General features: G+C 50.5%; 1 protein-coding gene across 1 annotated transcript in view; it reads right to left on the reverse strand.

Moving 5' to 3' along the window:
- The window catches only part of GATA4 (GATA binding protein 4), a 73,597-nt gene that overhangs the window by 54,023 nt on the left and 3,707 nt on the right, over positions 1-15,867 (reverse strand). Inside the window, exon 2 of the mRNA XM_081188730.1 lies at positions 12,744-13,501. Coding sequence (XP_081044856.1) covers positions 12,744-13,266 — 523 coding nt within the window. The 5' untranslated portion in view covers positions 13,267-13,501. The remainder of the gene's footprint in view (positions 1-12,743; positions 13,502-15,867) is intronic.

Raw genomic sequence — 15,867 nt, forward strand, 5'->3', positions numbered from 1 at the left:
TAGGAACATAAGAAGAGCCTTCTGGATTCGAACACAGGAGCCCTCTCCCCTCCTGGGGTTTACAACAACTAGTATTTGGAAGTATCTCTTTGAGGCAGAGCATAGGTAAAGGTAAAGGGGCCCCTGACTGTTAGGTCCAGTCATGACTGACTCTGGGGTTGTGGTGCTCATCTTGCTTTACTGGCCAAGGGAGCCGGCGTACAGCTTCCGGGTCATGTGGCCAGCATGACTAAGCCGCTTCTGGTGAACCAGAGCAGCGCACGGAAACGCCATTTACCTTCCCGCCGGAGTGGTACCTATTTATCTACTTGCACTTTGACATGCTTTTGAACTACTAGGTGGGCAGGAGCTGGGACCGAGCAACGGGAGCTCACCCCATCACGGGGATTCGAACTGCTGACCTTCCGATCGGCAAGTCCTAGGCTCTGTGGTTTAACCCACAGCTCCAGCATAGCAATCATTAAAACCTCTCTTCCGTGAATTTGCCTAATCCTCTTTTAAAGGCACCCAAATTGGTGGCCATCCCTGTCTCAAGGGAGTTCCACAGTTGAACTCCACCACTGTGCAGAGAAGTGCTTTCTTTTATTATTATTAAATTTTTCAAAAAAGAGAAATTAAACAAAGAACAATACATAACACTATAAGAACATTTTCCAAAATGAAAACTAATAAAAATAAAAAGAAAGAAAAGGAAAAATAAAAAATATAAAGACAAAAGAAAAGGAAAAATACTTTTCATAACCCGGAATATTACCAAATTCTTGCTTCAAATACTGCAATACATAAATCTTAGTTAAAATATTATAAAAGACTTCCACCGCATTCACCGCATGTCTCTTAGTTGTCTTACTCGCATTTACATCTGTTCTTCAATCATTTCCCTTCCTTAGATTCTTTCATAATTGTCAGGGGTTCAGGAGCAGAGGCAAGGGCAAGGGAGGAAACAGAGAGCGAGGGGGAGGAGGCAGAAGAAAAGATGAGTGATGACGACGACCCGAGATCTCCGAGTCTTTCCAGTGAATCAGAAGATTCACAGAAAGGAGCACCAGTGGTCAGGGCAAGGGGGGAGCCTAGGGGGACACCCCAGGAAGATAGAGCCAGAGGGGACTCAGAGGAGAGCAGTTGGAAATCGGGACCAGCGTCACAGCCAGAGAGCAGGGAAGAGGAGGAGCGCCAGAGATCAAGCGCTGGCAGCTCACAACAGGGGGGAGGGCACGAGTCAGGAGTGGCCACACCTCCATCGGGGAGCGAAGAAATGGTCAGACGGAAAGTGGAAGGTTGGGCGCGCGCGCCAAGTTCAAATGCACAGGAAAGTGGCGCAGTAGGCAGCCAGGAAAGGGAGCCAGGTCCTAAAGCCCGGCGCAAGGAGACAGGGAGTTCCGGGGGGTCGGCGTCAGAAGAATCCCGGAAGGAAGAGACCCCGGGGGGCAGAGGGACCCAGAGGAGAGCAGTCAGGCGGAAAAGGTGGAGCAGGGCTAGGATATTAAGTTGGTGCACAAGGGGCGGAGACTCAGACGGAGCTTCGCCGATCTAGCCATCAGACGTAGAGTTGCACGCAGCAGCTTGGGAATGGAAACTGTAACTCAATAAAGACTTTTACTTAATGACCGCTGGCTAGCGTGATCCTCTGTGAGCTAGGATCTTGAAGCAGCTCTGACAGTAAGCTCCGTCTCTAAAATTGTGGGCATCTACAGCCTCGAGGAGAGGAGAGAAGCAGGTGCCTACTAGCTAGCTCACGAACGGCAGACAACATGACGGCTGAGCAGCAGATAGAGGAACTCAGAAAAGCAGTGTCACAACTGAATGCCGAGGCTCTCGCATCCAGGAAGAGAGAGGAGGAGGCAGCTGCCGCCTGCAGGGATCTCCAGGTCAGGTTGGACATGCTTACGAAGCACGGGCAACTGACACCCAGACAGGAGGGAATTGGGTTGGCGAGACGAACAGGCGGTCTGGTCTCTCACTTCGATGGGAACCTGCAGCAGTACCCCAACTTTAGAGCAGATGTAATGTGCGCACTGGAACTGCTGAAAAAAGACTTTAGAGATGAGCAAGAGAAAGTGGGGTTCATCATGTCCCATTTGCATGGGGAAGCTAAAGCATGGCTGCGCAATTTGTGGAGGGATAAGGATCCGGCGCTCCAAAATGCGGATGCCTTTATTAAAGCGATGGATGGGTGTTTCTTATCAAGCATTGACGTGGATCTTGCTCGGCAGCAGATACATGGACTGAAACAAGGGAGGGCCAGCGTAAGGCAGTATCATGCCCGCTTTTTCGCTTTGGTCAGTGCTCTGGAATGGGACAGGGATTCGGCTCCTGTAAGAGACCTGTTTTGGGAGGGATTGCACGGCTCTGTTAAAGATGAAATTGCGAGGGGGGAGAGACCCCGGACCACGCAGGAGATCGTTCAGAGGGCGCTAGCCGTGGGGGTGCGGCTGGAAGAACGTCCGTGGAGCAGGGACGAGGGGCGTGGAGGGCGCGAACCAGCCAGGGGCTCCTCCTTCCTTCCCAGAGAAGCAGCGCGTGCGCAATCCACGCCTCCGCCAGGAGGAGGAGTGGAACCTATGGAGGTTGGAAGTGCAAGGGCTCAATCAGCAGCCAGAGCCCTAGCACCGACAACAGTGAAAGCGAAGCCTCCTAGAGGGAACAGGAAGTGTTACATCTGCGAGGATCCAGGGCATATGGCGAAAGAGTGTCCCCGGAGGCTCCACAAGCACACTGCAGCCTCAGCAATGGTAACTGCAGCAACGCAACAAGGAGGACCACAGCAGGGAAACGACGATGTCTGGCTGGAGGAAGAGGCAATGGGGCCCAGCCAGACGTGTCAGTGAAGAAGTCCCCGGAGATTTCACAGCCCATGGACCCCCTCCCGCCCAAACCAGTAGTGAGGCTCACCGCATCGCTCCAGCTGCCCAATGGAATCACCATGGACGTGCCGCTCACCATTGACTCGGGAAGCAATGCGGACTTTATAGGGCAAGACTTTGTAGACCGGCACGCTATACAGTTGCTGCCGGCCACGCTGCCCCTGCAGGTGGTCACGGTGGATGGCAGGGAGCTGCTAGGGGGGCAAGTGGTGAAGCAGACGCCACCAATGGTGATGCGCCTTGGGAATCACAAGGAAATCATCAGCTTCAACGTCACTCAACTATCGGACACGCCCATTGTATTGGGCATGAGTTGGCTGGACAAGCACAGCCCAACGCTGGCTTGGTACCAGAGGCAGCTGACCTTCGGCTCTTCCTTTTGTGCCGAACACTGCATCGTCCCCCGGCAGGAAGGAGAGGAAGAGGAGACACAGCTGCTGCTAGGCACGCTGCAAGCGATTCCCCACAAGTACGCAGAATTTTTGGAGGTTTTCTGCGAGAAGGAGGCAGACAGGCTACCCCCCCACAGACCATATGACTGCAAAATTGACCTGCTGCCGGGGGCGGCGCTGCCTAAAGGGAAGCTGTATTCCATGTCTGAGGACGAACTGCAGGAACTCAAAGAGTTCATAGATCATAATTTGGAGCGCGGTTTCATCCGGGAGTCCAAGGCAGCGGGGGGCAGTCCTGTATTCTTTGTTAAGAAGCGGGACATGCCCCAAAAAAGACTTGTGGTGGACTATCGCATCTTAAACAGTGTGACCAAGCCATCGGACTTCCCCATGCCCCGAATCGACGACCTCCTCGCAAAGGTACGGAAGGGCAGCGTGTTCACCAAGTTAGACCTGCGAGGGGCGTACAACCTCATTCGCATGCGGGAAGGGGATGAGTGGAAGACAGCCATGTTCACACCGCAGGGCACCTACGAATATAGAGTTATGCCTTTTGGATTGCAAAATGGCTCCCACGTTTTTCAAGCGTTCATGCATCACGTGTTGGCGGGGCTCCTCTACAAGACGTGCGTCTGTTTCTTAGATGACATCCTCATCTTTTCGGAATCGCAGCAGGAGCATGACAGACACGTCAAAGAAGTGCTAAGCAGGCTACAGCAGCATAGGCTCTACGCCAAGCTGGAGAAGTGCCAATTCGACGTGACGGAGGTGGATTTTCTGGGCTACAAGTTGTCTGACAAGGGGCTCGCCATGGACAGTGCCAAGGTTCGAGCGGTGTTGGACTGGAAGAGCCCACGCAACCGGAAGGAGGTCCAACGGTTTGTCGGCTTCGCGAACTTCTATCGCAAGTTTATCAAAGGCTTCGCTATGCAGACAGCGGCCATCACGGACACGCTTAGCTCCAAAAAAAAGAAGTTCATCTGGACAGAGCAGGCAGAGCAGTCCTTTCAGGCACTCAAGCGTCTCTTCGCGTCGGAAGAGCAGCTGCTGCATGTCGACCCCAGCAGGCCGATGAGGGTGGAGACAGACGCCTCGGACAGAGCCGTGGGAGCAGTCCTGCTGCAGAAAGACCCGCAGGGGGTTTGGCGGCCGGGAGCGTTTTACTCCAGGAAGCTCAGCAAGTCCGAACAGAACTACACCATCTGGGACAGGGAGTTGCTGGCCATTCATGCAGCATTCAAAGCATGGAGGCACTTCCTGATCAGCGCCAAGCACACGGTGCAGGTCTGCACGGACCACAAGAATCTGGAGCACTGGCGCACGGCACAGTTCCTGAACCAAAGGCAGATACGTTGGGCTGAGTTCTTTGTGAACTTTAACTTCCGAATAGAGTATGTCCCGGGGGACACCAACATCATGGCGGACGCTCTCTCTCGTAAGCCACAATATCTGGAGGATGCCAAGCCAGCGGCCGCCATGCACATCTTCGCACCAACAGTGTGGGCGTGCGCTGCAGCAACTGTGGACCTGGAGGCGGTGCGGCGAGCGTTGCAGGATGACTCCTTCGCGCAAGCGAAGATGGCAGAGGTGCACAGGGGCACGGCAGCGACCGACGAGTTCCAGCTGCGAGATGGATTGCTCATCCGTAAAGGGGCCATCTACGTGCCGGGAGACGAACTTCGCGCCAAGGTACTGCAGCAGCTGCACGACGCGCCCACTGCCGGGCACTTTGGCAAGGAGAAGACGGTGGAATTAGTCGCCAGGGACTTCTGGTGGCCCGGAATGAGAGGGGAGGTCGCGGACTACGTGGCGAGGTGTGACACCTGCCAGAGGGCCAAACCGGTGCACAAACCACCGGCCGGACTGTTGGAACCGCTGCAAACTCCGGTCGAACCATGGGAGAGGGTGGCCCTGGACTTTGTCACGGATCTGCCCAGCTCGAGGGGCAAGACGGCCGTGCTGGTGGTGGTGGACTTGTTCTCCAAGATGGCACATTTCATTCCGTGTGCCAAGGTGGCCACGGCGGAGCAAACCGCCAAACTGTTCATAGACCACGTGTTCAAGGTTCACGGTCTGCCACGGTCTATTCTGTCCGACCGGGGGCGACAGTTCATCTCGAATTTCTGGCAGAAGCTGATGGGCTTCCTGAACGTCAAGATCAACCTGGCGTCGGCGAGACACCCGCAGACCAACGGGCAGGCGGAGCGGGTCAATGCCATCATGCAGCAGTACCTGAGATGTTATGCGAATCAACAGCCTGCGACGTGGGTGGATTACCTGCCACTCGCCGAGTTTGCCTACAACAACACGAAGCACGTGTCCACGGGGGTCACGCCGTTCTTCGCTAACAACGGGAGGCACCCCAGAACCTTCCCGGGACTGGAAAGGATGGGGGAGGGGGAGCCGCAGACAGCAGATGCGTTCGCGTCGGAGTTGCAGGAGGTCCACGATCAGCTGCGGCGACACCTGGAGCTGGCCAAACATGCATACAAGCTGCAAGCGGACAAACACAGAAGGGTTGGCGAAGAGATCCATGTGGGAGACTGGGTCTGGTTAGCAGCCCACACAGTGCCGGCCAGGTCGTGGGCCAAGAAGAAGCTGGGGCATAAGCAACTGGGGCCCTACCAAGTCGAAGAGCAGGTCAACGCGGTGGCTTTCAGGCTGGCGCTTCCGGAGGGTTCCAGAATGCATCCGGTGTTCCACAGATCGGTGCTCACCCCCTACAAGGCACCGCACAGGTTTCAGGAACCCGGAACGGCACCGAGTCCGCTCAGAGAAGGAACCGGGCACGCGGGAGTGGCACAGAAGGAACGCATCAACGAAGTCACGGAGATTTTGGACTCCAGATGGGGGGAAGAAGGGGTAGAATACCTTCTCGCCAAGGAGGGCACCCCGGCCAGTGCGAACAGCTGGGTGCCGGGCTACGCCTTGGACGAACCTCTGCTCAAAGACGAGTTTCATGCCCTCTTCCCACATAGACCAATGCCAGCAGAATTTTTCGACGACTGGCTTTTCACGCCAACGCTTTCTGCCAGCACGTTCCGGGGGTTCGACTCGGACGAGGACCCGATATGAGACGCCCGTTCCCCGGAGGGGTCACCCTCGGGATCTGCCTCAGAACCCTCGTATTGGTGGGACGATAGACCAGAGGAGCAGTGGCGCAGGAAGTGGCAGGAAGGTCCAGGACGAGCAACGCCGCCAGGAGGAAGTGAGGGAGAGACGGACATGGACGTTTTCGGGGACGACCCTGGTTTCGAGCACGGCGGCACAGAGATGGAAGCGGAGGTGACCGTCGTCGACGAGAGCAGGGAGGCAGAACCGGGAGACTTCAGATGGAGGCCCGCCACGGGAAGCGAACTGTATCCGACGTTCGTCCCTCTGACACAGCAGCACCCAGTTCCCGCACCGGAAGGAGGGGAGGGGGGAACGGGGGGCTTCGAGGGGGGGATGGATGTCAGGGGTTCAGGAGCAGAGGCAAGGGCAAGGGAGGAAACAGAGAGCGAGGGGGAGGAGGCAGAAGAAAAGATGAGTGATGACGACGACCCGAGATCTCCGAGTCTTTCCAGTGAATCAGAAGATTCACAGAAAGGAGCACCAGTGGTCAGGGCAAGGGGGGAGCCTAGGGGGACACCCCAGGAAGATAGAGCCAGAGGGGACTCAGAGGAGAGCAGTTGGAAATCGGGACCAGCGTCACAGCCAGAGAGCAGGGAAGAGGAGGAGCGCCAGAGATCAAGCGCTGGCAGCTCGCAACAGGGGGGAGGGCACGAGTCAGGAGTGGCCACACCTCCATCGGGGAGCGAAGAAACGGTCAGACGGAAAGTGGAAGGTTGGGCGCGCGCGCCAAGTTCAAATGCACAGGAAAGTGGCGCAGTAGGCAGCCAGGAAAGGGAGCCAGGTCCTAAAGCCCGGTGCAAGGAGACAGGGAGTTCCGGGGGTCGGCGTCAGAAGAATCCCGGAAGGAAGAGACCCTGGGGGGCAGAGGGACCCAGAGGAGAGCAGTCAGGCGGAAAAGGTGGAGCAGGGCTAGGATATTAAGTTGGTGCACAAGGGGCGGAGACTCAGACGGAGCTTCGCCGATCTAGCCATCAGACGTAGAGTTGCACGCAGCAGCTTGGGAATGGAAACTGTAACTCAATAAAGACTTTTACTTAATGACCGCTGGCTAGTGTGATCCTCTGTGAGCTAGGATCTTGAAGCAGCTCTGACAGCTCTTTTCAAAAAAGAGAAATTAAACAAAGAACAATACATAACACTATAAGAACATTTTCCAAAATGAAAACTAATAAAAATAAAAAGAAAGAAAAGGAAAAATAAAAAATATAAAGACAAAAGAAAAGGAAAAATACTTTTCATAACCCGGAATATTACCAAATTCTTGCTTCAAATACTGCAATACATAAATCTTGCACTTTGACATGCTTTTGAACTACTAGGTGGGCAGGAGCTGGGACCGAGCAACGGGAGCTCACCCCATCACGGGGATTCGAACTGCTGACCTTCCGATCGGCAAGTCCTAGGCTCTGTGGTTTAACCCACAGCTCCAGCATAGCAATCATTAAAACCTCTCTTCCGTGAATTTGCCTAATCCTCTTTTAAAGGCACCCAAATTGGTGGCCATCCCTGTCTCAAGGGAGTTCCACAGTTGAACTCCACCACTGTGCAGAGAAGTGCTTTCTTTTATTATTATTAAATTTTTCAAAAAAGAGAAATTAAACAAAGAACAATACATAACACTATAAGAACATTTTCCAAAATGAAAACTAATAAAAATAAAAAGAAAGAAAAGGAAAAATAAAAAATATAAAGACAAAAGAAAAGGAAAAATACTTTTCATAACCCGGAATATTACCAAATTCTTGCTTCAAATACTGCAATACATAAATCTTAGTTAAAATATTATAAAAGACTTCCACCGCATTCACCGCATGTCTCTTAGTTGTCTTACTCGCATTTACATCTGTTCTTCAATCATTTCCCTTCCTTAGATTCTTTCATAATAAATCAATTCTTTATGTTCCCTGTATTCTTCACAAGGTTAGTCTAGACACAACCAAACTTTCGTATTTGAGCTTTGCTTAATCATTTAAACATTTCTATTGTTTCTGAATTAAAACTGTTGACTTATGCCTTATTAAATCCGTCAATTTTGCTAACTCCAGGTACAGTGGTACCTCGGGTTACATACGCTTCAGGTTACATACGCTTCAGGTTACATACGCTTCAGGTTACATCTTTAAATCTGCAGGATGGGAGTAATTGTATTAAAATGGGGCCAATACAGGATCAGGCCCGGGGTCCATCTAGTCCAGGATCCTTTTCTCACAGTGGCCAACCACGTGCCTTCAGTGGGAAGCCCAAATACAGTGGTACCTCGGGTTACAGACGCTTCGGGTTACATATGCTTCAGGTTACAGACTCCGCTAACCCAGAAATAGTACCTCGGGTTAAGAACTTTGCTTCAGGATGAGAACAGAAATCGTGCAGCGGTGGCGCGGCAGCAGCAGGAGGCCCCATTAAGTAAAGTGGTGCTTCAGGTTAAGAACAGTTTCAGGTTAAGAACGAACCTCCGGAAGGAATTAAGTACTTAACCCGAGGTACCACTGTACTCACAAAGTTTACTTAACCATTTCCCCTTTGTTATGAAGTGCTTTCTTTTGCCTACCCAGCTTCATTGTATGGCCTCTGGTCCTAGTGTTATGAGAGAGGGACAAATCCTTTCTTCTGTTCCCTTCCTTCGTGCCATGCATGACTCAGAAACTTCTATCATCGTGCCACTTCTGAATCACCTTTTCTCCAAACACAAATGTCCCATTTGGAGTCTAGGCTCTCCACCAGATCCCCTCCGTTCTCTGAAATCTTAAATCTGGGGATATGTCTCCGAGTTCCTTGAATATTTTAAAGCAAAGGTTGGATGGCCATCTGTCATGGATGCTTTAGCTGAGATTCCTACATTGCAGAGGGGGTCCCTTCCAACTTTTCAGTTCTGTGATATCATCTGAGAGATGGACCTCCTTCATTGATCACTGGCCACAATGAACCATACAACGGTCACCTCCAGGCTTGATTATTGCAACTCGCTCTGCGCGGGGCTGCCCTTGAAGCTGACCCAGAAACTCCAGCGGGTGCAGAATGCCGTGGCGAGGCCCCTTACGTGGTACTTGCTATGGGATCACGTTCATCCAGTGCTTTACCAGCTGCAGTGGCTCCCGGTGGAGTACAGGATCAGGTTTAAGGTGCTGGTTTTGACCTTTAAAGCCCCATGTGGCCTAGGACCCACGTACCTACGGGACCGCCTCTCCTGGTATGCCCCGCGGAGGACCTTAAGGTCCACAAATAACAACATTTTGGAGGTCCCAAGTCGCAAGGTGGTTAGATTGGTCTCAACTAGGGCCAGGGCCTTTTCAGTACTGGCCTCGACTTGGTGGAACACTCTGTCACAAGAGACTAGGGCCCTGTGGGACTTGACATCTAGCACCAACTACAATGTTGTCCTGCCATACAGGGAAGAGATATATTTGCAACATGCCAAGTTTTAAGGTGCTGCAAGTTTGTTGCTGCTGCCTGTTTGAAAACATGATTTCCTATTCACTTTTTAATTTTGTTACATGTACCTCTCACATTTTCTCCAAGCTGCTCAAGGTCTCCCGCTCCCCATTTTACCTTCACAACAACCCTGAGAGGTAGGTTAGGACTAGGAGTTAAGGTAGGTTAGGAATGGCTTGAGGTCCTCCAGAATAGCGATTGTGGAATCCAACCTTTGTCTCCCAGGTTCAGACACATCAGAACCAGAACCACATCAAAATGCTTAGTCTCCCTAGTTTATTTCACTCCCAATTTCTTCCTTTGCAACAGGATGTTGTGGTGTGTTTGTGTATGGGCTGGATTTCTTGAGCAATCTGGTAACCTTCTTATTGCTAACAAAGTCTCCTGGGATTAGAAACCTACCTGTCAAATAGTTTTAATTCATTTCAACAAAAGCTCCAAAGTTAAAGGAGAGAGGGGAAAATACGGCATCTTTAGCAGCAGATTTAAAATCACCCTATGGCCTCAACAAAGTGTTTAGTTGCTTCCATCCTTACAGGGAAAGAAACTCATCACTTTCCCTTTGTGTCCTAAATCAAGCAGGAAGCTTGCTTTTTTCCAGCCTGGAGCTACCGGATCAGGGCCCCACCCACAGACTGCTGGGTCTTTAGCAGCCTTAAGGCGAGGCATGCTCAAGTTCAGTCCCTCTGCATTTAAAAGAAATAACAGTAGTGATGTATGGAAGTGAGAGCTGGACCATAAAGAAGGCTGATCGCCGAAGAATTGATGCTTTTGAATTCTGGTGCTGGAGGAGACTCTTGAGAGTCCCATGGACTGCAAGAAGATCAAACCTCTCCATTCTTAAGGAAATCAGCCCTGAGTGCTCACTGGAAGGAAAGATCCTGAAGCTGAGGCTCCAATATTTTGGCCACCACATGAGAAGACTCCCTGGAAAAGACCCTGATGTTGGGGAAGATGGAGGGCACAAGGAAAAGGGGACGACAGAGGACAAGATGGTTGGACAATGTTCTCGAAGCTATGAACATGAGTTTGACCAAACTGTGGGAGGCAGTGGAAGACAGGAGTGCCTGGCGTGCTCTGTCTGGTCCATGGGGTCACAAAGAGTCGGACACGACTAAACGACTAAACAACAACAAACATATGCATATAAAAAAACCTTTGAAACCTCATAGCACTGAATCAGGTTTCCCCCCAAAACCAACAACTGAATAGTATTATTTGTAAGTGATAAAACGTGAAGATTTTTATGGTTAAAGTAAGCGTGATTTTTTTAAAAAAATGGTTAGAAATTTTGATATATGTAAACTGCTAAAAGATGTGGTAAAATGAAAATCAGATAGGGGGGACTTGGGGAAACCCGCCTTACAATGTTTAGAAAAAATGAGTATAAGACAAGAATTTGTTTGTATTCTTTGTTTTTCTGTTTGTGTTGTCTATTTGTGTTATAAAATGAATATTTTTTTTGAAAAAAACAAAAAACCAACAACTGAAGGAAAGGCATTCTCTCTGAAATCAGCATCATTCAGATTTTTGTTTTTACTTAGCAAGATAGATGGATCCAGAACTTTAAAAAAGAAAGAATTAGCTCTGTTTATATTTTCTTAAAGTGGAATGTACGATGTTCCCAATTCTTTTCCTAGAGTAGCCTTTTAATTACTATTCATGGTTAAGTTAACTCACACTCAGGGAAAAGAAAGATATTTTTTTAACGTCCTCATTTTCAGAGATAACGTTTTTCAAATAACCAGGTAGTAGAATATTCAGAGTTCACCTAAATGTATGAGCGGGAAATAGAAAGAATCACGATAGCTAAAAACTGAGGGACGGAGAGTACATTGAATGCTTTCATAAAAGTTTGGTCTATAGTAAAAATGACTAACTTATTTCAACCCAGCAAGTTAATAGAAAGATGGACATTTATCGTAATGATTTGGAACAAGAAGTTTAGCAGCAAAGCTCAACCTTATGCAGCCTTCCATTTCAAGAATCAAAGAATCACAGAGTTGGAAGGGACCCTGAAGATCATCTAGTCGAACCCCAGCAATGCAGGAATAAGAAGCTGTCCCTCATGCAGATCAAGCCTGCAACCTTGGAGTTATCAGCATCACACAAACGTTTGTGAACAGATGCTTTCATTTGCTTCCTTGCACCTTATTTGTTCGCATCTACGATTTTGCCGTTAAGCATAAAAGTATTATTTCAAAACGCCCTCTTCTCCAGATAAATTTTTCAGTTTGTTAATTGGTTAGATGCTGGTCAGTTCAAAATCAACATACCTGGAACCTGCTTAGCAATGTAGCTTTTTTCTTTCTTTCTAGAAAGACCCCAACTAAAGAATCTGAGAATCCTCTGGAAAAATAATCACTCAAAGGAGCTGTTGATGGCATTTTACCATTGTACTCTTGAGAGTGTATTAACTTATGGTCTGTGTGTGTGGTTTGGGAGTTGCATGGTCAGGGGAAAAACAATGCTGTCCAGGGTTGTAAAGACTGCGGAGAGAATAATTGGGTGCACTCTTCCCACCTTGGATCAAATCTATGCTTCCAGGTGCCATAAGAAAGCTGCAGAGATAGCGCAGGACAGTGCGCACCCCGAAAATGATCTCTTTCAGCTTCTGTCTCCTGGAAGAAGGTACAGGCTTATAAAGACTAGGACTAGCCGCCTGAGAAACAGTTTCTATCCAAATGCAATTTTCATTCCAATTTAATGCAAGCCATTCCAATTTAAACGCAGTGTAAGGTAGTCTTTATGTGGATATATTGTATTCAATTATGGGGTATCAGAGTTTTTAGGGGGCTAACCAGCCTGGGATAGCTGGGATAGCAGCCTTGTTGGCTTTTGAATGTCTGATGTACATTTTTTCAATTTCGTTCCTCTGTATGGGACAATGACAATAAAGATTATTGTATCGTATCGTAAAGCTAACAGAGAGAGCGGATCTTACCTAGGTTGGGGTGTCTAGTCCCTCCTGGGGTTCCCCGGTTCTGGAGGTTATGGAGCATGGGGTTGTCGAAAGGCGAGGAAGTCCAAGTGGCCCCCAGCTCCGGGGTCATGTAGCTGGCTGGGTAGGGGCTGGAGTAAGATCCACCGAAACTGCGGGCGTATTGTTCCCTGCTGTTGGCCGTGATGCTGAGGGGGTTGCTGTAAGTGGCCCCCTCTCTGGAGGTGGTGGTCGGGATGGGGGAGCCGGCAGCAAAGGAGAACCTGGGTGAGACGGACGGGTGTGTCGAGCCGGGGTTATATGAGGCGCTCTCGGCTCCGGGCTGAGTCCAGATGGAGTGGCCGGAGGGGCTGCCTTGCTGTGATGAGGCAGACCCCTGGAGGTAAGGAAGGCTGGGAATCATGGTGCCGACCCTCGTGGTCGGGATGTAGACAGGAGAAGTGGCAGCCGCGCCGTGCATGAAGCCACTCGCACCTTCGTAGGCCTGAGGGCAATGGTTGGCAGCCATGGCTAAGCTCTGGTACATCTCTGGAGGAGCAGGCGAGATCCAAGTGGGCTAGAGGGAGAGAGAGTCTACCTCCAAAATCAAGACAGGAGGTGACCCTGTCGTTCCCAATCAGGTCCAGGATGAGAGGATAGGGTGGGGAAGCAGTTTTCCGGGTCCTAACAGGTCCTAACCTTCAAGGTGGTTCCAGGCATCAGGGCCAGCAGTGGCTTCCGTGGTCTGGCATCCTTCTCTCCCTTCTGGGCCTGGTTCACACCTAGAAAGGAAGGGGAGACAGAATGAGACATGCAGGTAAAGTGTGGGTAGGGGGGAGGAGAAAGAGGGAGAGAAAATGTGGTTCAAAAAGGCTCCCTTCCCCACTTAAGGCAGGAATAATAAACTTAGGGAAGGTGAGAGACAGTTATAGGGCACCATCAGCACAGCAAAACCTTTGTCCCTGGGGGTATAAAGGTAAAGGAACCCCTGACCATTAGGTCCAGTCGTGACCGACTCGGGGTTGTGGCACTCATCTTGCCTTATTGGCCGAGGGAGCCGGCGTCGTGACCGACTCGGGGTTGTGGCACTCATCTCGCCTTATTGGCCGAGGGAGCCGGCGTACAGCTTCCAGGTCATGGACCAGCAGGACTAAGCCGCTTCTGGCGAACCAGAGCAGCACATGGAAACGCCATTTACCTTCCCGCTGGAGCGGTACCTATTTATCCACTTGCACTTTGATGTGCTTTCAAACTGCTAGGTTGGCAGGAGCAGGGACCGAGCAATGGGAGCTCACCCCGTCGATTCGAATCGCCAATCGGCAAGTCCTAGGCTCTGTGGTTTAACCCACATTGCCACCCCGTCCCACTTAAGGCAGGTATAATAAACTTAGGGAAGGTGAGAGACGGTTAGAGGGCACCTCCAGCACAGCCAAACCTTTGTCCCTGGGGGTATAGATGCTGCTAATTGGAGCAAGTCTGGCTGTTTGATCTGAAATCACATCACAGCAGCAGGCTGTCCTTTTGGGAAAGGGAGTGAAAATAATAAAGGATTGAAACTGGAGCCTAGAGTTAGGTAGGTTAGGAATGGCTTGAGGTCCTCCAGAATTGTGATTGTGGAATCCAACCTTTGTCTTTGGTGGGGTGGGAGAAAATGGAAAAAAATTGTTTTGGGGGGAGGCAGGCAGCAGAAAGCAGATGAGCAAAGGTATAAGACGGTTTGCACACAGAAAGGTGGGAGTCAGTTAGGTCCCTGTGTGCTGTGACATAGGTGCATACTTTTCCAGGAAGGATAAAATTGTAGAGTTGAGAGGGTACCCCGAGGGTCTTCTAGTCCAACCTTCGAGGGAGGAATCGCCGCTCTGTGAACCAGAGCTCCGTTTGAGGCTGACTTCAACACAGAAATGGGACGTCTGGAAACTGTGCGCATGCTCAGGGATGAAAATGCCACAGGCCACAATTCCTCCCAGGTTCATGACTTCTGTGCGTGCTCAGAGGGCGAGGAATGTTCATTACAGAGCTATTCCTTGCAGCCTTGAACAACACCCCTCTCCCTGCTTGTCAAAATGCACATTTGTGCACACATCAAAAGGCAACGATAATGAGTCATGATTTCCTCCTTTGCAGTTAAGATCTGCCAGTTCTGCCCAACCACACTTAGAAAGGCAAGCAGTAGGACCCATGTGGGATGTGCATACTGCATAATTGTGCACAGGAGCACTGCAACACATGCATGGAACACATGTGTGACCCCCATCTTCAATGCATGTACATCTACATGTTCAAAACAGCAGCAGGAAACTCAGGACAGGCTAACTAACATTAATTGCTTGTCCTTCTGTTGACACAGGAGAATATGAAGGTGTTGTTTTCCTGTTGTTCTTAACCTCCATGTCCTACCATTCCTCCAAGCCTCTTGCATTTCATCCTCACCACAACCTTGTGAGGTGGATTAAACGGAGAGGGTGCAATCGTCACCCAGTGAGCTTCGTGGCTGTGGGGGATTTGAACCCATAATCTCCCCAGCCTAAGTGTAATCACAACTCTAACCACTGTGCCACAATGTCTCTCCAGGGCCTTTGGAAGCCTGCCCCGCAACACAAAAAACCAGTCCCCTTCAGCAGTCTGCATTTTGCATGCAGGCACCAAGGGAGAGAGGGATGCGGGTGGCGCTGTGGGTTAAACCACAGAGCCTAGGACTTGCCAATCAGAAGGTCGGCTGTTTGAATCCCTGCGATGGGGTGAGCTCCCGTTGCTGAGTCCCTGCTCCTGCCAACCTAGCAGTTCAAAAGCACATCAAAGTGCAAGTAGATAAATAGGTACCGCTCCAGCGGGAAGGTAAACGGTGTTTCTGTGCGCTGCTCTGGTTCGCCAGAAGCGGCTTAATCATGCTGGCCACATGACCCGGAAGCTGTATGCCGGCTCGCTCAGCCAATAAAGCGAGATGAGCGCTGCAACCCCAGAGTCTGTCATGAATGGACCTAATGGTCAGGGTCCCTTTACCTTTACCTTTACCAAGGGAGCGAGGCCACCTCTACTCCCTTCTCAAATGGTCTCCTCAACCTATAATGCCTGAAACAGAGAGGACTAGAATATTTTAAAGGGCAGAAGTTGATGGGGTCACTGAAAAGGATTGCATGGACAACCCATT

Source organism: Podarcis bocagei, assembly GCF_964188305.1.
Source record: "Podarcis bocagei genome assembly, chromosome: 3".
In the NCBI taxonomy this organism is placed as follows: Eukaryota; Metazoa; Chordata; class Lepidosauria; order Squamata; family Lacertidae; genus Podarcis; species Podarcis bocagei.